Raw genomic sequence first — 18,581 nt, 5'->3', positions numbered from 1 at the left:
CTAGCGTTAAAATGAGAAAACGCTAAGCTAAAAATAACTTACATTGCGTTTCCACTACAGAATATTTATTTACAAAGCGGAGCAAGTTGACCTCTCTGCATTAAGTCAATTGGTTACTAAAAATTAAAGTATAAAAATTTTAACATTCAGAATAGTAAACAATTTGTGGTTCCAGAGAGAAGCCATCGAGTGTAAAGGGTTAATAGTGTATCATGTTATAATTATAACGCGAGACTAAACACTACAAATGCAACACTGTTGAAATTAAACACTTTCAACATTTTTGAGAAAGAAAAAAAAAACATCCTCTTAAAAGCATGCTGGGCACAAATGCGATAACAATCTCACGACTATTTAAAAAAAATTTAATAAAATTAAAAATAAAAAGTTGCATCTCTTAATTAAACGAATTTCAAGTAACTCGTGTAAAAAATAGAAACTGAAAACTTTAAAATAAAAAGTTCTAAAAAAGCACACCTTAACGTCACGTTAAGGTGATTACGTCAGGTCATTTCACATAAAGGTCGAACTTAAGCAAATGAAAAAAACTTCAACATCAACACCCAATTTCCGTTGTTTTCACTTCATTGATTTTTATTCACGTTTACTTGAAGAATTACACTCATCTGTCACACTGACTTCTTTTTTATGCTACAGACTATAAACACTACTTGAGAATCTATTATTAGCCTTTTTTTTAACTGCAGAAACGTATTACGGATGATTCAGTTGTCATCCGATGAAATAAAAGGTTCGCAAAGTATCTCTTCGAATTGATTTATTCAGATTTTCATCTACAGCTGTTAATTCAAAAAAAGTTGTTAAGTAAATTAAAGTTACACAGAAACAAATTGCTGAAATTTCATATATTTTATAGGTAGCAATATTGCGAGACAACTTTTCAAATTTAAATACTTAAAAATAAATACAAATTGAGTACCTATTTATACCAGATTAAAAATATTTTATTTTATATTTTATAATCGCCGTTGAACAGCCGACCCAATTTTATGGGTTTGCGACTGCTAATGTTCAACTCCGTAGCCTTGTAATTTTGAACCCAATCCAGAAGACAAGGGAACTCCTGAATCGAGTATTGGGAGAAATGTGCCTTCGTGGAGGACTTTTTGATGGATCTGGCCCGCATTTGCATTACATGGAGAGGAAGACCATGAGAACCTCCCACAGTTAGCCTGGCGGCAAGTGGACTCTAACGCATGATCCGCCTACCACTGAGGATATTTCACATCAGCACTGTGGTGCAAGCCGGATGCGGAATTCGTATCGACTGGGATTCGAACCCGGTTTGCCGCATTAGAAGGCGGACGCTCTATCCCTTGAGCCATCGCTGCTCAGATTAAAAGTATTGATCAAATTAGTAAAGGCAAATATATATTTGTAAAAATATACTACGTAGGAAAAGGTATTAGGAACAAAAAAAGGTTTAAAATATGCCAAGGGATTAAATATTCTGTAGGGTAAATATGAACTTTCAGCGTAAGGATTCCACAAAAATCCCCAATCCATTTTTCAGTAGTCTTTAAAAATCATAACTACCATTCTTTTATTTTTTTCCATGCCGAGGGAACCCTGTTTAAAGGAATTTCGAGCTAAAAACAAATATCAATGTTCATTTTATGGGAAATTTTTGAATTTTGAGCATAAACAACCCAGTCTTTTCCATACCTTATTTTGAAAGCCCTTATTCTATTTTTTTTGTTGTTGTTGTTATTAGTCTTTACCTTATTTTAAAAATCTTTATCCAATTTTGGAGAAAAATTTATTTTTAAATTAAAATTATATAAAAACTGAGCACATTACAACAGATAAATATAAATATGCAAAAAAATATTAATTTATTGGCAATTTTCGTACAAAAATATGTTAAACCTAGGCAAGTGATAGGGCTGAAAGTAAGCATTAATGCTAACTCTATCGAGTAATTGTAAATTTTTGTCACAAACAAACATGAAGGTCCTACATTCAAATCAATTTTTCAATTTTAAAATAAAACTACAAAATAAGCAATATATTACAGAAGGAAAATAAAACTATGTAAAAAATATAGTTCAATGGCAAATGTGATGTTGTTCATTGCACATTTTCTTTGCTAATTTACACATTCTCTTTATTACATTTCTTCCGTCATTTCAAGTAGGTGTAATTATAAATAACTTCCGATGCAGTTTAGTAGATCCACACCATTAAAACTATGCTACTAATGAATTCACTATTCATCAGCTAAACGATAGTTCAACTCCTTCTAAGGTCGTGGTAAGTATAATACCATGGTGAACTTTTCTACTACTTTTAATATATAGGTTTCCATTTGTTAATAACTTCAGCTTTCTTGAAGTAAGTTGGAATAAAATTGGAAACCTTTTGTTAGTTTAAGAAAACGTATAAAAGTTATAAAATACATAATTCCTTTTGAAGTTTGTAGCATTTCTAAAATATGTTTTATAAATAACGAAAAATTAAAGTCCATAAGTTCCTAATAGGTTGTGGTAAATATACTTTAAAATTTAGATTAATTTTTTTTAAACTAATTAAGTTCTTTTTTCTCATATGAATTACTATTCTTATATCAATTTCAAATCCAAAATATCAATTTCAATTCCAAATTTATCAATTCATATTATATCAATTTCAATTATAAATTTATCAATTCATATTATATCAATTTCAATTCCAAATTTACCTTTACTAGAAATAAAGGTCCCATTAAAGGGTTAATACGATTGATGGTGGAAACGTCCTTAAAAAATGGGGAGCGGCTTAAAAATGCGTGAACCCTGGATTTCTTAAACTAATTTTGTATTTGTAGTTTCCTTCTCCGTGTAACGCAAATGTGGGTTAGTTCCATCGAAAAGTCCTCCAAGAAGGCAAATTTCTCCAAATACTTGATCCCCTGTTGTTGTTGTTACTTATTCTACTTGGCCAAGAACAAGGCTAGACCAAGTCCAGAAGACCGTTCACTGACAGAAAATCATATACCATCACTGGATCCTCCAAGATAAAATTCTTGTCTAGCCCCATACAGGACAGCAAATGGTCAGGTGTAGCCTGGTGCACATTACATTTTAGGCATACAAGGAAAGTCTTACTTGATCCCCTTGTGTTCTGGATTGGGTTCAAAATTACAAGGCAAAGGAATTAAACATTGATAGCCGTAAGCTCAAAATCGGGTCGACTGTTCAATGACGATTATAAAATAAAATAAAACCTAATTTGGTTGTGATTAAAGGAGGGAATGATTGATAAGTAAATGTAGCTGACTGATAGCATAGCATAAAATCTCAAAGAATGCTCAAATAAAATAATCAATATCAATAATCAGTACAAAGGTATTCAAGTGTAACTGTACTAATACCGGACAGAGGAAGTTATTTATTTTTAATTAAGAAGTATGATTTCAAACCTAATTAACAGTTTTACGTCATTTATCTTTTCGAATCAAATAGTCCGATTTTAATGGGGGGGGGGGAATTTGTACTTAAAGCGATACCAAATGTTTATTTAAATATCTTGATTTAACAAAGATGGTTTGAAATGATTTTGACCATCACTAAACATGAATAATTTAAATAGAAGTACAAAAATACATCACTATTGCAAATTACTAAATTCAGATAATACTGGGAATTCAAAATTATTACAAAGAATCTTAATCAGAACAAGGAATTACTACAGAGAATTTTAATCAAAATAAAGAATCTTAATCAGAACAAGGAATCGCTACAAAGAATCTTAATCTGAAAATGTAAAAAAAAATATCAGCTATGAAAAAGTGACATCACTGTAATCAGTGTGGCTACAATCGGAAAAAAACATTTAAAAATCGTAGAAAAAGATAGATGAAACAAATTGATCTCTCTAATTTCTATCCAAAGATATATTCGTAAGTTAAACGAAATATATCTAGATGTTAAAGGTGGACACCTTAATTTCCTTAACGTAAAGAAAAATTAAAACCTTTGAAATTTCCAACATCCTTATGAAGCATTTGCCACTACTTTGAAAACTTTTTTCCGCTTGTGGCTACCCTATGCAAGCTTGCCATCTACTTCGCTTTTTGAGTAGTAGTAGTCATTTAAAAATTAAAATTCAGAATTTTTGGTAATTTTGCCATCATTTTAAAATCCTCACCACAAAAGAGCTAGAGCAATGTGACGTTGCATATGAACTTCCAATTTATTTATGTGTAGTAACATAGGAAATAAGTTCAAATGAATGAAAATAATTCATTAATATATAAACTCAGGTACTTCTAGAACAATGGTTACTAACTGGCGGCCCCCTGGCGGCATCCGGCTCTCGAAGCCTTTTTTTTAGGGTCGCGAACTAAAATATATTAGTTGTCATTTTTTGCGGACAATTTTTGTTAAAAATCTATATGGGTTTAAAATATTTTACTTTCGTTAAAAAAAAAAAACTAATTTCTTCGTTTCTGTGAAATTTAACATACCAACGGTACAAAGAATTTTATTTCTCAGATTTTGCATCCTAGAAAATATTTATTCAAAAAAATATTTATTATTATTTGTAATTCAATACTTTTGTTTTGTACAACTAGATAAAAATCTGACAGTAATATTTATTGTTCCTTCAAAGATTAAAGAGTCCTATATAAAATTTTGATAAAGTTGCGGTCCGCCATTTGACTGGTGTTTTTAATTGCGGCCCCCGGCCTCATGTAAGTTGGAAACTCTTGCTCTGGAATAAATTTTTGCAAAAAGGGTAGAAAGTTGGCAGCCCTGCCTATGTGTCAAACTAAAAGATTAAAACTTTTACAACTGTTAAACTTCTTTTATTCTAGTTGTCAAAGCGTTTCGCCTCTGAAAAAGGTGACAATTTTGAAACCAATTACATTTATATATTAATAAAAGTCTAGGGGAGAGTGGGGTCAATTGTAACATTTTTTACTTAACTATTTTTAACTAACAAAAAATCCAATATATTATTAGTATTAATTGACAGACGAGTAAAGTAGACTATCCTCTACTAGAAAAGAAATAAATACCTGATTTTAAATATTATTATATTAGTTATTAACAATTTTTGACAGTCGTGCTGTTGTTACAATTGTCCCCACTTACGGGGTCAATTGTAACAGTTCATAAATTCAACTAAAACATAGTTAATGATACATATTATCATAGTTTTGATATATTTTTTTATTGATCAAAATAGTAGTGATATTTTAGGAGTAAAAATAATGATGAGCAGAACCCTAAAGGGTTAAACTTTTAACTTTAAGGGGTTAAAAATTTTAATTTATGCTGTGAAAGGTGACAAACAAAATAATGCACATGCAACATAATATAAATGATATAGGAAACTATTGGTGGTTCTTAAAGAGTTAAGTAATGGTTTGTAAACATAAGATTATTTATTTTCAGCTGTTACAATCGTCCCTTTACTTATTGTTACAATTGTCCCCAAGACGCCATTTCAGCTTCATTTGTTAAAGACAATGCTAGTTAATTAGCAAAACTAATCTTTTTTTTTATTGAAATGTTAATTAAAGTGTCCACTTACATATTCGGTTACTAATTTTTATTTGTTTAAACAAAATTACTTTGTTACAATATAATATTCTAATACCAAAAAAAGTACTTGCGTGGCGTGAAAATATCTTTTGTGATGTAACTCTTTCAAAAGTACATAAAAATGGTTGCCATCAGGGGTGTACATGTAGATTTATTAAATACACCCCGTGCGCCACCTAGGAACCAAATCTAGAACCCGACACTCGAAATTTTAGCTCTGTTACAATCGTACCCTGTTACAATTGACCCCACTCTCCCCTACTCTTTTAATATTATTTTTTATATTTTTTAATTTATTTATTTTTAATTAAGTTATATTAAAAACTGATTGTCCGGCTTTTATAAGCCGCCACCTGTAATATTACAACATTTTAGCTCCATTTTATCACCAATCGAAATTTCAATTTTTCAACAAAAACAAACTAACAAATAGCAAAGTTAAAAATGAAGAAAATAACGAAAATATCATTATTGTTAAAAATTACGTTCTTCATGTGGACTTAAAAGTCCAAATTCGTTTTATTTCTGTCATTGTGCTCTCGTATTTTGAAGGTGACAAGCCCTGAGTACTTTGTTTTATTCTTGACGAAAACAGAACTATCTTCTCCTTTTTTAATCCTCTTGGAAAACATATTTTTAAATTTATTATTTTGTTTTATTATTTTCCTATCACGTAGTTTGGACATCTGTAATGCCATTATTTTCAATGGAGCATGAGCTCTAATCCTTTGTCCATCGTATTATAAGTGGAGTGTATCAACAGTTGTTAAAAGATAAAACTCTGAAATAACCCAATTATTAATCGATATCTTCTCTATAATCGTCTGCGCGACCAGGATCCATCAGTTAGATATGCTCCAAAAAGTGGAGAATTGATTTCTAAATTCATTTCGATACATCTTATAACGATATAAATATCGTTATTTTAGAATAAAATAGGCTTTGAAATGGATGATTTTTTTATTCAATTCAGGATGATTGAATCTGGAATCATTTTTATTGTAAGAAGGCTGAGAAAAGTATGAGATCAGAGAATGAATTCGAAAGTAAGCTGGAAAGATTAGGATCGTAATAATGCGTTTTTCGTCCATAACTGGATTCTCATATTGACAAAATAACTGTAATAGTTATGAGAAATATGTCAACTACGTTATGAGTGATACTCAAGTCTTCTAATCAATTTGTAATAATCGAATTATTGATGCGGTAAAAATCTACGCTTCACGTTCAAAAAACATAAATACATTAACAAATGCGTAACCTTCAACAATTGCGAAATTTCCGTAGTTTCAGAAAATAACTTTTTTAAGCGGTAGAAAACTTAATGTATTCAAACCTGCCAACTACTACGCTTTTTGTGAAATATTTTATAGAGTGGTAGATCTTTCAAAACCAAAACTCTCAAAGGTTTTGGAAATTTCGCCAACACTTTAATAGCCTCACCTCGATGGATCTGGGTTGAATGAATAAGAGGATCTTTGTTCTTCGCTTTTATCCTCTGTGCTGTGAGGAGGAGTTCGGTTGAAGGTGGTGACCTGCCAACTTTCACGCATTTTGCGTAAAATTTTATTTCTATATTTAAAGTGGTAGTAAAATGTATGCTTGCTATATATTCCTTGCATTTATAAACCTAATTTCTAATATTTTTCATCCACCACTAATTTAAAAAAAATTAAGCGTATATTTTAATATGTAATACTGATGTGGAAGTCTGATGTGGAAGGCTTGTTCCAATTACAGCGTATTTTTCTGCCTATAATTGCAATTTATATTCTATTTGAATCCTTGAAGGGATTAAAAGTTGGCAGGTATGTGAGTGATGGATCTGGAATGAAGTATATACCTACCAACTTTTACGCATTTGGCGAAAAATTTTATTTTTATATTTAAAGTGGTAGTAAATATATACTATATTTTCTTTTATAAACTTAATTTTTAAATGATTTTGATCACCACTATTCTTAAAAAAACTATGCATATATATTAATATGCGTTACTATCATGGTTGTCAGCTGATGTCCTTTCATATACAACGTATTTTTTTGCTTACAATTGAAATTCCATTCCTACCATAAAATCATAATGGAAGGGATTAAAAGTTGGCAGGTATGCATACTCTCCAACTGCTACGGAATTTCCGTAGTTTCAGAAATCTTCTTTTCAGACGGTAGCAAAATTAATGTCTTAATATTTAAAAAAAATTACTTTTAGCGTAACTTGTCTACTATTACTTATAAAAGTGCAGGCCATATGGCTAGATTCTTAAGTTCTGATAAAAGTTTTATGAGAGATCCATTTGCTTTAAAAATTTCTACTTTGGTTCGCTACTACTAGCATACCTGCCAACTTTTAATCCCTTCCATTATCATTTTTCCCAGTGGTATTAAAATGGAATCAAAACTTCAATTTTAAGCAATTGTTGTATTTGAGTTGCAAAAAGTTGTATTTGAGAAAACTTAAGTTGACAACCATACTAGTCCTAGTGTTTAGATTTTACTGGGCACCTGGGCCGCGAAGCGTCCCCTATCCCATTCATCTGGAATTTTGGTTGAGCAATGAGGTTGAGCACAGTTTTGGTTGAGCAATGAGGTAAGCAGGCAATGGAGTTGCTTTTATGAATGTTTCAAGCTCTTTGCTTGAATAACTAAAAAGGAATCAAAAATAAATTGAGCAGCTTGCTCTAAACTGTGTTTGTTTGATTTTGAAGTTGTTCAGAATTGTATCAGCATGAGTAAACGTTATTTTCAGAAAGGTTGATGAAGTTATTTGTTTTGGTAGTTATGATATGAGGCGTCGGAGGTGAAATGTGCAGCTATTGGTCTGTAGTTTTTATCTTTGATATAATTTTCAAATTTAAAGATTTCATTAAAATTTGCTGTTTTACATTCTATGGCTTTATCGAAAAAATCTGCGTTTAGCTTGTATATATGCTGTGATAGAGTTGGTATTTTTAGGTCTGCATGTATATTGGTATTCCGGATGAACCATCTTGCACAGGTTATTTTTCTAAGGATCTTGTTTTGGCATTGGTTTAATTTCTTCCGTAGATGTTGAGGTATCGTTGTCCAGGCAGGTGAGGCATAGGTAAGTATTGGGCGGATCATTGCTGTATATAGTAGCTTCTTTAGTTTAAGTGACATATTCTGATTATATATTAATGGTTGTATGGCTATTATTGCTGCATTTGCTTTATCTATTGTGCTTTTGATGTGATCATTCCAGGTGAGTTTGCTATTGATTATAAGGCCAAGATAATTTGCTTTTTTAACTATTGGTATTGGTATGTTGAACATTTTTGGTTGAAGTTGTGGAAGTATTTTAATTTTTCTTTTTTGTATAATTAATATTTGTGATTTTCCAGCATTTACTGCAGTTTTCCATTTTAGGCACCAGTCTTCTATTTCGTCTATATGGTCTTGTAGTTTTTGAAGAGCATGATTTGGGTTTCTGGATTTAATAATAATACCGGTATCGTCTGTGTAATAGGCTGTTATGCTGTTATAATCGGCTTTGTTTATAGGAAAATCATAAGTGTATAATATGTATAATATCGGTCCCAGAATGCTGCCCTGTGGTACTCCGGCTGTGATGTTTCTCTTTGTGGAAAGTTGACAACCATGATAGTAACGCATATTAATATCTGTGCTTAATTTTTGTAAGAATAGTGGTGATCAATATCATTTAAAAATTAAGATTATGAAAGAAAAAATAGTATCTAGTTACTACCACTTTAAATATGAAAATAAAATCTTCCGGAAAATCCGGAAGAGTTTGCAGGTATGTACTAGAAAGAATTATTTTCAAAATCCTCATAAGTTGGAGGGTATGGGTATGGAAGCGGCGTTGCATATAAGCTTTTAAATAATTTATATCTAGTGGTGTGGAAAATAAGTTTAAGTGAATAAAAAATAATACATTTAAACGTAAATATAGCTACCACTAGAATAAACTTTTAGAAAAAGAGTAGAAAGTTGGCATCTCTGTATATTTATACCTTAACAAATTTGAATTAAAGGAATTTTTTCCACCACTACATATTAATAATTCAAACTCATATATAAAAGGTCACCCACATGCAAGCAACATCAGAGATGCCAACTTGCTCCGGACAGCAAAAATATATTTTAAAGTGGTAGTTTATCAATTGTGATTCTTGTTTTAATAAATTCAATTTCGTAGATTTTAATCCCCCACTATTTCTAAATAATTCGTAGGCTTATATAATTCACCACGTTATAGTACTTATGCATACCTGCCAACTTTTAATACCTTCCAATATGATTTTCCCCAGTGGTATTAAAATGAGAGTGAAATTTCACTTTTAAGCAAGCAAATTTGATGTATTTGAAAAAGGTTAAGCTGACAACTATGAAAGTAACGCATATTACTATACTTACTTAGTTTTTTTAGGAATAGCGGTGATCAAAATCATTTGAAAATTAAGTTTATAAAAGAAAAAATAGTATATATTTACTACCACTTTAAATATAAAAATAAAATTTTACGCCAAATGCGTAAAAGTTGGCAGGTATGCTTATGTCATGCTATACCTTTTAAAAAGCAAGCAAAAATAGTCATATATTTGCAAAATTTACTTCGCAGTTATTTACCGTTTTTTTTTTTTAATTATTTTGACTTGTCCGGAGCAGGTTGGCATCTCTGTAACAGGTCGTTTCGTGGCGCAGGTGGCCAATAAAATCAAAACACTAGGACACTAGACTTAAATGGCTAAACGCGTGAACTACTAAAATTCAAACGAGATTAGAAATTAGCAACTTTTCATAGCATATTTTTGCCAGTTTACAATTCAAGGTGAATGCAAAAGATGATTTTGTTTTAAATAAAAATAATTTGAAATGTAAGTCATAGTGGTTGTTACGTTCAAACAAAATTAGAGAGATAATAAATGAACAAAATCGGAGTTTCTACCACTTATTAGATTTTTAGTCGCCTGTTTCATACCTGAAGTTATCCTGCTTTTAATTGTCATAATGTTGTCAGAATTAGGTTCATTCGATAACCGTCTTCATTGGTTCACTATTGGAAAAAATATTCCACTCAGACTTCCGATGTTAGAGCGGAAATGTAGTGTTGCAAATGCATACACTGAAAATTTGGATATAAAGGTCACTAAAAATTTTAATCCTTCAAGGATTTTCCCCTTTTAAAATATTGTTCTTTTCACTTTCAATTTTTACATGACATCATTTACCTAAGCTTTAAGCGTGATGTTTTAAATTGTACCAACAGTTTTATCTTATGTTTCAATTGCAATATCTCCCAAAACATTTACTGACAAGAGATTGATTTATTGATTTATTGAAATTACATTCATTTGCTGACTTGTGTGCTCAATATAGGCTTATAAGTCATTGTCAAGTAGAAAATACAGATAGAACAATTCAGAGAAAGACATCACAAAGCATACATCCAGGGTTACGGCGGGATTCGAACCCGCTACCTCCACGCTTAACAGAGCGTTTGGACCGGCGATACCGCTCGGCCAGGGAGGCCCCCTGACAAGAGAAAGTTTGTTTACACAGAGTTAGAAGTGTTTCCATTTCATGAAAAATGGAGGAGTTAATATCCATGTCTTGAAAACAATATGAAAAAGTGAGAAAAAGTGAATAACGGAATAATACAGCATCTTCTATTTACAATGAGTTATCATGCCTTGAGGATATAAACAAGGAGGAAATGCCTAAAACGTGTATTTGTTTGATCAAATTTTTGCACTTTGGCAGTCGAAGCGATCCTGTGAAGAAAAAAATAATAAGTGGTAAATAGCTACCACCTGACTCTGATAAATAATAATAATTGGTAAATAGCCACCACTGAACGCTCTATTCCCTGAGCCGTAATGGCTCTAAGAGAAGAATGAACCAACCCTTTTCTTTTCTTTAGCCATGTATTTAAGAGCCGTTATGGCTCAGGGGACAGAGCGTTTCTTCCAGTGATGTGAACCGTGTTCGAATCCCAGCGATTGCTGGTCTATACGAATTCCGCATCCGGCTTGCACCGACCACAGTGCTGACGTAAAATATCCTCAGTGGTAGACGGATCATGGGTTAGAGTCCTCTTGGCAAAAGGCTGACCGTATGAGGCTTTAGTTGTTTTCCTCTCCATGTAACGCAAATGCGGATTAGTTCCATTAAAAAGTTCTCCACGAAGGCAAATTTCTACCAATACTTGATCCAAGAGTTCCCTTGCCTTCTGGATTGAGTTCAAAATTACAAGACTACGGCATTGAACATTAGTAGTCATAAACCCATAAAATTGGGTTGGCTGTTCAACGATGGTTATAAAATATAAAATAAAAATTAGTAGTCAGAAGAAAATTTAATGTATGATTTTCAAAGTTCGCTAAAGCTTTGTGCATCAAAAATAAAAATGTCTTAGATAACTACTTTTTAATGATTTAGTTGTCGAAAAAAATTGTTTTAACATATGATATTTTACAAGCAATTTCTTACTCATTAATATGACTCGTTGCCGTGCAAAAATAGGCGAAATATATTTTGTATTATTCAGAAATAAATTTATTATTCCCTTTAATCATTTCCCCAATCAAAATAAATCATTAATAAAATTGATAATTTTTTTTATTCAGTAAATTTACGTGTGTAAGGATATTAATCTGTTTTAAAGGTTCTCCCATCCCACCCTCCCACCCCATTTTATTTTATAATTTTATAGCTGGAGTTTAACATTCGACTTATTTTTAGTCTTACGACTATCAAAGTTCAACTGTTTAGCCTGTGGTTTTGAACCTAACCTAAGAGACTCAGGAACAAACTAAAGAAGAAGATTCGTAGAAGATTTTTTTGATGGAGCTAACTTGTGTGTGCCTTGCATGGAGGGGAAAAACATGAAAATCCTCCCTCGGTGATCTTGAACCCAAGGGAATTTTAACCCACGATCCGTCTACCACTGAGAATATTTTTACATCAACATTGTGGATACGAGCCGGAAGCAAAATTTGTGTCTACCAGCTATCGCTGGGATTCGAACCCGGGTCATGTCATTAAGAGGAAAGCGCTCTATCCCCCTGAGCCACAGCTACGAAAACGAGCTATTTACAACTTTCAAATTTCTCGAATTAAATCAAAACCGATAGAAATTGGACAAGGAGGGAAAAGCAAAAATTATAATTTTGCAGGTTGGAGGATACATGCTTTTTTTTTAATTGCATCACCGGAATATCACTGAAATTGGGTACTTGCACTTCAAGGAGAAGAAGATCACGAATTTACAAAAAATCACAAATTTACCAAATACAAATCACAATTTACAAAATCACAAATTTACAAAAGAATCAAATTGTTTAAATCAGTGGTTACCAACTAGCGGCCTGCGGCCCGCATCCACCCCGCGAAGCCTTTTTTTGTGGCCAGCGAATATAAGTGGTCGTTTTTTTGCGGACAACTTTCGTAAAAAATCCATATGGGTTTAATCTTATGGGTTTTATGTACTTTTCTTTCGTTTAAAAAAACCTAATTTCTTCATGTCTGTGAAATTTGACATACCAACGGTGAAAAAAAAAATTATTTCTCAGGTTTTGCATCAAAGAAAATATTTATTCACTTACAAAAATAATCGTGTATGTTTCTCTTTTTTATTTCGTTATTTTGTGAATATAATTCAGCATGCGTGAATCATAAATTTTCTCGAAGAAGTTCTCCCATTTAACTTTTTGAAACTACTCATTTTGGATGAAATTAATTCCGTTTGTAAATTTTAAAACGCATAAAAGAGGGAATGAATATCATGTTTTATTTAAATTCCTTGAATTGAATATCGTATGAGCGGAAGAAAAAAAAAATTTATTCCAGATGCTCGAGAATTTTCTTTCTTTTTTTTTTGTTGCTACAATTCATAACAAGTCGAAAAAAATTTTTATTTATCACTGAATTAAATTTTAAAAGAAAAAAAATCTTCTCACTAAGTTTCTGATTAAGAGAAGATTCAAACTGATACGTTACAAGCATTACTTGCAATGCTTCTTATTCTGCTTTTTGATATTAAAAAAGCTTTGATAAAAATCTGATAGTAATATTTAATGTTCCTTCAAACATAAAAGGGTCCTATTTAAAATTTTGATAAAGTTGCCCGCCGCCATTTGACTGTTATTTTTAATTGCGGCCCCCGGCCACATGTAAATTGGAAACCCCTGGTTTAAATAAAAGATGTTTCTTTAAAAAATCCGTTTTTGCATCAAACAAATATATTCCGCTGCTGTTACAGTTAAATTTTATCGACATTATAAGAGATACTTTGAGAACTATCCTGGAAAATTACAATTAAATGTATTTGTGTGCACACACATATGCTGTGATTATCTAAAACATATTTGTGTGTGAAACAGGAGTTAAGGGCTTAATACTTTCATGTAAAAGTAAATTTTGAGGAGACTCGTCAACTAAGTTTTTTGCCAGAGGCAACGAATGAATTAAATCTGAATAAAAGTACAATAATGTGAATTATAGAGTTAAAACTAACCTGTTAAATCAGTATGGTGCTTTTTTTTAAAAAAAATTTAAAGTGGTGACGAAGTTGCTTCAGTATTTGAGTTGCTACAGAGTGAATTAATCTTTCAATGTCGACCACACCAATTAAAAGCTTATAGAAAGTATAAACGGGGGAAAATCTTTATTTTAAGGGAAAATTAGTAATAATACAAAAAAAAGTTGAACTAGTTATCCTCTAATAATAATTATTTTTAGTCGAAACAACTTCCATTATTGTTAAATTCAAAAATATAATTCTTGAATGTTGTACAGTCTTTAAATCTATATAATTAATTATTTAATAAACCGAAATACGATTTTTTTTCTGTTCTAGAACTTAAATGTAACTTTTAATGATAATATTTCATTATTCTTTTCGTGTCATTTTCATATTTTAATGTGCCCATTGTAGTATGTAAAATAATTTGTTGTTTCATTACCTGTAAATATCGTTCAATTATACCTATTTATTTTATACATATTTGTTTATTACGAGTAAGTTTAAAGTTATTAAGTAAGTAGTTAATGTATCTACTTGTAATTAAAGAATAAAGACTTGATTTGTCAAGAATAATTTAATTTAAAAATGCTTTTTACTTTTCTCTTAAAATTAATTTACTTTTCAGTTAATAAAATTTATTTTCTGCTTTTACAATTCGTCAAATTTTTAAGTTTGTTAGGAAAAATTAACTTCATTTATTCAGTAATTTGTTTGCTATAATTGAATAATAATGTATAGAAAAAATTTTAGTTGCAGTATTGTCGTTAAATAATATTAAGCATTATTTAAACATTTTATGAGAGTTTTAATCATTAAACGAGAAAAGATGTGTTTGAAATTAAAAAAAATTCAACACTCAATTTATATATTTTTAAATAAAACATGATTCTGATAAATTCCGATGAAATTCCTCAATGTTTTGCCTCGGGGCCCCTAAAATCCTAAGCACACCCCTGATTCACTTTATAATTGAACTTCAATTTTATTTAAAAAATTTTTTATATATTCAACAGATATATTAACTAATAGAAGGCTAACTTTTCTAATGAGCGAAGTATGAAAGCAATTGTGCTAGATTAAGGCAATTAACCAATTTCTAAAGTAGCTATATAACGCTACATTTCTTTATTTAAACTATGCTGATATTTTATTCCCTTATGATTAAAAGGTGATAAAGAGGAAAACAACAGCTCAGTTAAAGTAGTTCGTTGTATAAGTATCATTAATCAATAATTTGTGAATCTGTAACCTCCTCTCAATTGTAAATTGAATTTTAAGAAATAAAAAGTCAAAATAAGCAAATAAAAATATTTAGAATTGTTTTTTAATAAATGGAGAGAAAATGCTACGAGTTTCCATAAAATAAAAATAATAAAACTTCAGTGGAAAAAAAATTGATACCTTCATATGATTTGATAATTGCCGATCAAAAATTATCTTTGACAACAATATTAGATTTCCCCCTTCCTTCTGTGCTGTAACTTGCTTTCTGGTAAAAAAATAATAAAAAGTAAATAAAAAACTTAGCATTCACAGTTAATAAGTTAGAATTCCTAGGATTTTGTATCATGGCTTTTGTATCATAGTTGATAAGTTATAATTACTAGAAGTTTGTCTCACTGTCTTTATCTCATAGTTAATAAGTAAGAATTAGTAGAATTTTGTCCGTCACACTACACATTTAACTAATCTATCTTATTATATAAAACGCTAATACGTACGTATGTATGTATGTATGTATCAATAAAACCAATGATATTTCTTTTCTCGCGCTGGCAGCAGTTTTCATTTTTAATTGATTGGATTCTGCGCGCAAGAGCACGTAGTGAGCAACCAGTTAACAATAACCAGAGTGAGCATTATCAGGTTGTTCAATTCAGATTCATGCACTAAAAACATGACAATATTTAATTTAAACTCAATTAGGAATTAATTAATTAATTGAAGTGAGAATGCTTTAAAAGACCGCTGTTGAATTGATATTTTTCTACTGGGAGCTACCTAAACGTCTAAAAAACGTTTAAGTGTTTGTATTGAATGCATTGAATTTTTTTTATATTGATTTATATTTTTTATATTGATATATATTATGCATTGAATTTTCATGCTTTAAAATGCAGAATATTAGTGAAGCAATATTTGATAATTTATTTTGCTAATATGTTTCTTATTTAGCTAATGTTTTGATTTTTTCACCATGTACAATCTAAATAACTAACATACTTTTTTAAAAGCCAATAAGAACATTGGTAGAAATCTTCTACATAAGTACAATACTATGTCTTTGATGATAAAATACTATGTCTTTGATGATAATATATTATGTCCTTGTGCTAGAACATTGTGTTCATTGGCGAGCGAGCGCAGCGAGCCATGGTTCACGGCGTGAACCACATAGGATTGCGTAGCAATTCTCGGGGGTTGGCGAGCGTTAGCGAGCAGGGGGCGGAGCCTCCTAGTTGAAAATAATACACTACACATCATACACTACACATACAAATAATTTGAAAAGGAACCATATGAGGTCAGATAGACAATGCTCATGCTCTTAATTTAAAAATTGCTCATGCTCTTAAGTCTGATAAAAAAAAATTGAAGGTTACCTTCAGTTACTTTAGAAACAAAAATATTTAATGAGCCTCACAAAACGTCTTGCCCAATGCCCTGACAATCGAACTACTGTTCTAAAAGAAATTGTAAAATCTTAGCCGGTTCACTGTGTGTTGAACTACTTACAAAGTTTACGCTCCACAGTGAGCCAGCATCCAAGGTTTCGTGGCCAAAATTAGTATTTCGATAAAATTTGTTTCAAAATTTGGGGGGTTTTATATGCAGGTAAATTGAATTCACAGTTGAAATTTTGAAATACACTAAAAATACCCAAAAAAAACAACTATGGCGAGCAAAAATAAAAAAAATAATATAGTACGTTTAAATAATTAAATATAGCAACAAAAATATAATAATTTTCGTAATTTTATATTAAAAATGAAAAGCAAATTATATTTCCGAAGTAATATTACAAAATAACGCGAATTAATTACAAAATAACGCGAAAACACAAAAAAAAAATGAACATAATTTTTCCAACAAATTGAAAAATTTTACTATAATTTCAGACTAATTACTCTGATAAAAATGTAACAGTAAGGTGAAATTCGTATGTATATTTCTGAAATAAAAATTTAAAGGTTACATTTAAAAAAAAAAATATTTAACATATTTTTCATTACATTGTACTCTCGTCGGTCCAAAAAGTAAATTATAAAGTAAATGATTATGAATACTTAATTTGGGCTATATTAAAACTGCGTATTTTATTGAATATTTTATTGAAACATATTTTAGACACATATGTTAGTTGAAAATTTAATTTTTGACTATTGGCTAAAGATCATGGTCTTCTGGCCCACAGTGCTCTCGTATGAAAAATCTAAATATTACAATTCAGCAAGTGACTATCATTTGATTGTTAAAATTCTATTTTAAGTGTTTGTTTTTTGTTTTGTTTTGTTTTCTTACTTAAGCATAAAATACAATGTAAAAGCAATTTTGTCGAGCAAACTATGCATGTTATAAGTTTAAATATATTGTCATGAACATTAAAAATATTTTAAGCTAATATTTTTGTAGCTCTCTGTCTCGCCGAAATTTTATAGATTAGAAATAACAATATGAAAATTATGGCTAGGTTAGTAGTTCAAAATGTATTGCTAACTCGACATTAAAAAAAAAATTATTCGATAAAAAAATCTAAATATTTAAATGATATTTGCTTACCCTTAAAATCCAGTTATCCATTATTTTTATAGTAAATAAATGATGAAATTGCCGTTAAATCACTTTCTGAACACCCATAGTTAAACAAATATAGTCTGCTAAACAAAAGAATATCGTCTGCTTTCTCTTCCGTAACACAAAAGATAAGTTGAGAATATCTTAAGATTTCGTCTGCCGGAATTAGCTGTTCCCACCTGTTACTAGCTGATGTTGTTGAGGTTCGATGCCTTCTGGCTACCCCCTGACCGTGACCGTGGCCAAGAAAAGAAACATTCAATAGGGTTGCTGTAATCAGCTATTTTTTTCCTAATAAACCACCTTAATCATAATATGCCAAAACGCCAAGTTGTTTTTTGAAGAAAAAAAATGGAACGTCCATTTATTTTTCTCCATTGCTCTTGAATTTCCTTGAGGTCACATTCAGATTTTTGGTTTTTATGTTTCATAATTTTAAAAAAAAAAAAGTTTCCTATGAGGGCAAAACTAAAATATCCCAGATAAGGAATATAATCTCACTGGTTTATAGAATAGAGATTATACCAAAATTAGTTGATGTTCTGATCATAAATGAATTTTTATGAAGAAAAAAAAATGCTTGAATTAATGTTAAGAAATACTTTGCACATTTAGATAAACCACTTTAAAGGAAATATTAGTAAAGGCAAATTTTAAAGACTGGAATTATTTCAATGCGGTTTTCGTTCAAAAATTTTAGCATCTTATCTATAAATCTCAAATTTT

At 30.5% G+C, this 18,581-nt stretch overlaps 1 protein-coding gene across 1 annotated transcript in view; it reads right to left on the bottom strand.

Moving 5' to 3' along the window:
* Positions 1–18,084, bottom strand: part of LOC107436135 (uncharacterized) — a 51,186-nt gene extending 33,102 nt beyond the window's left edge. Inside the window, exon 1 of the mRNA XM_016047715.4 lies at positions 17,841–18,084. Coding sequence (XP_015903201.2) covers positions 17,841–17,861 — 21 coding nt within the window. The 5' untranslated portion in view covers positions 17,862–18,084. The remainder of the gene's footprint in view (positions 1–17,840) is intronic.
* Between the last annotated feature and the right edge of the window lie 497 nt (positions 18,085–18,581).

The sequence above is a fragment of the Parasteatoda tepidariorum genome, chromosome 6 (assembly GCF_982258835.1).
Source record: "Parasteatoda tepidariorum strain Cologne lab strain chromosome 6, Ptep-v5.0, whole genome shotgun sequence".
NCBI classification, from domain to species: Eukaryota; Metazoa; Arthropoda; class Arachnida; order Araneae; family Theridiidae; genus Parasteatoda; species Parasteatoda tepidariorum.
Note: the sequence above shows the minus strand (reverse complement) of the source record. Positions and strands in the feature narration are given on the sequence as shown.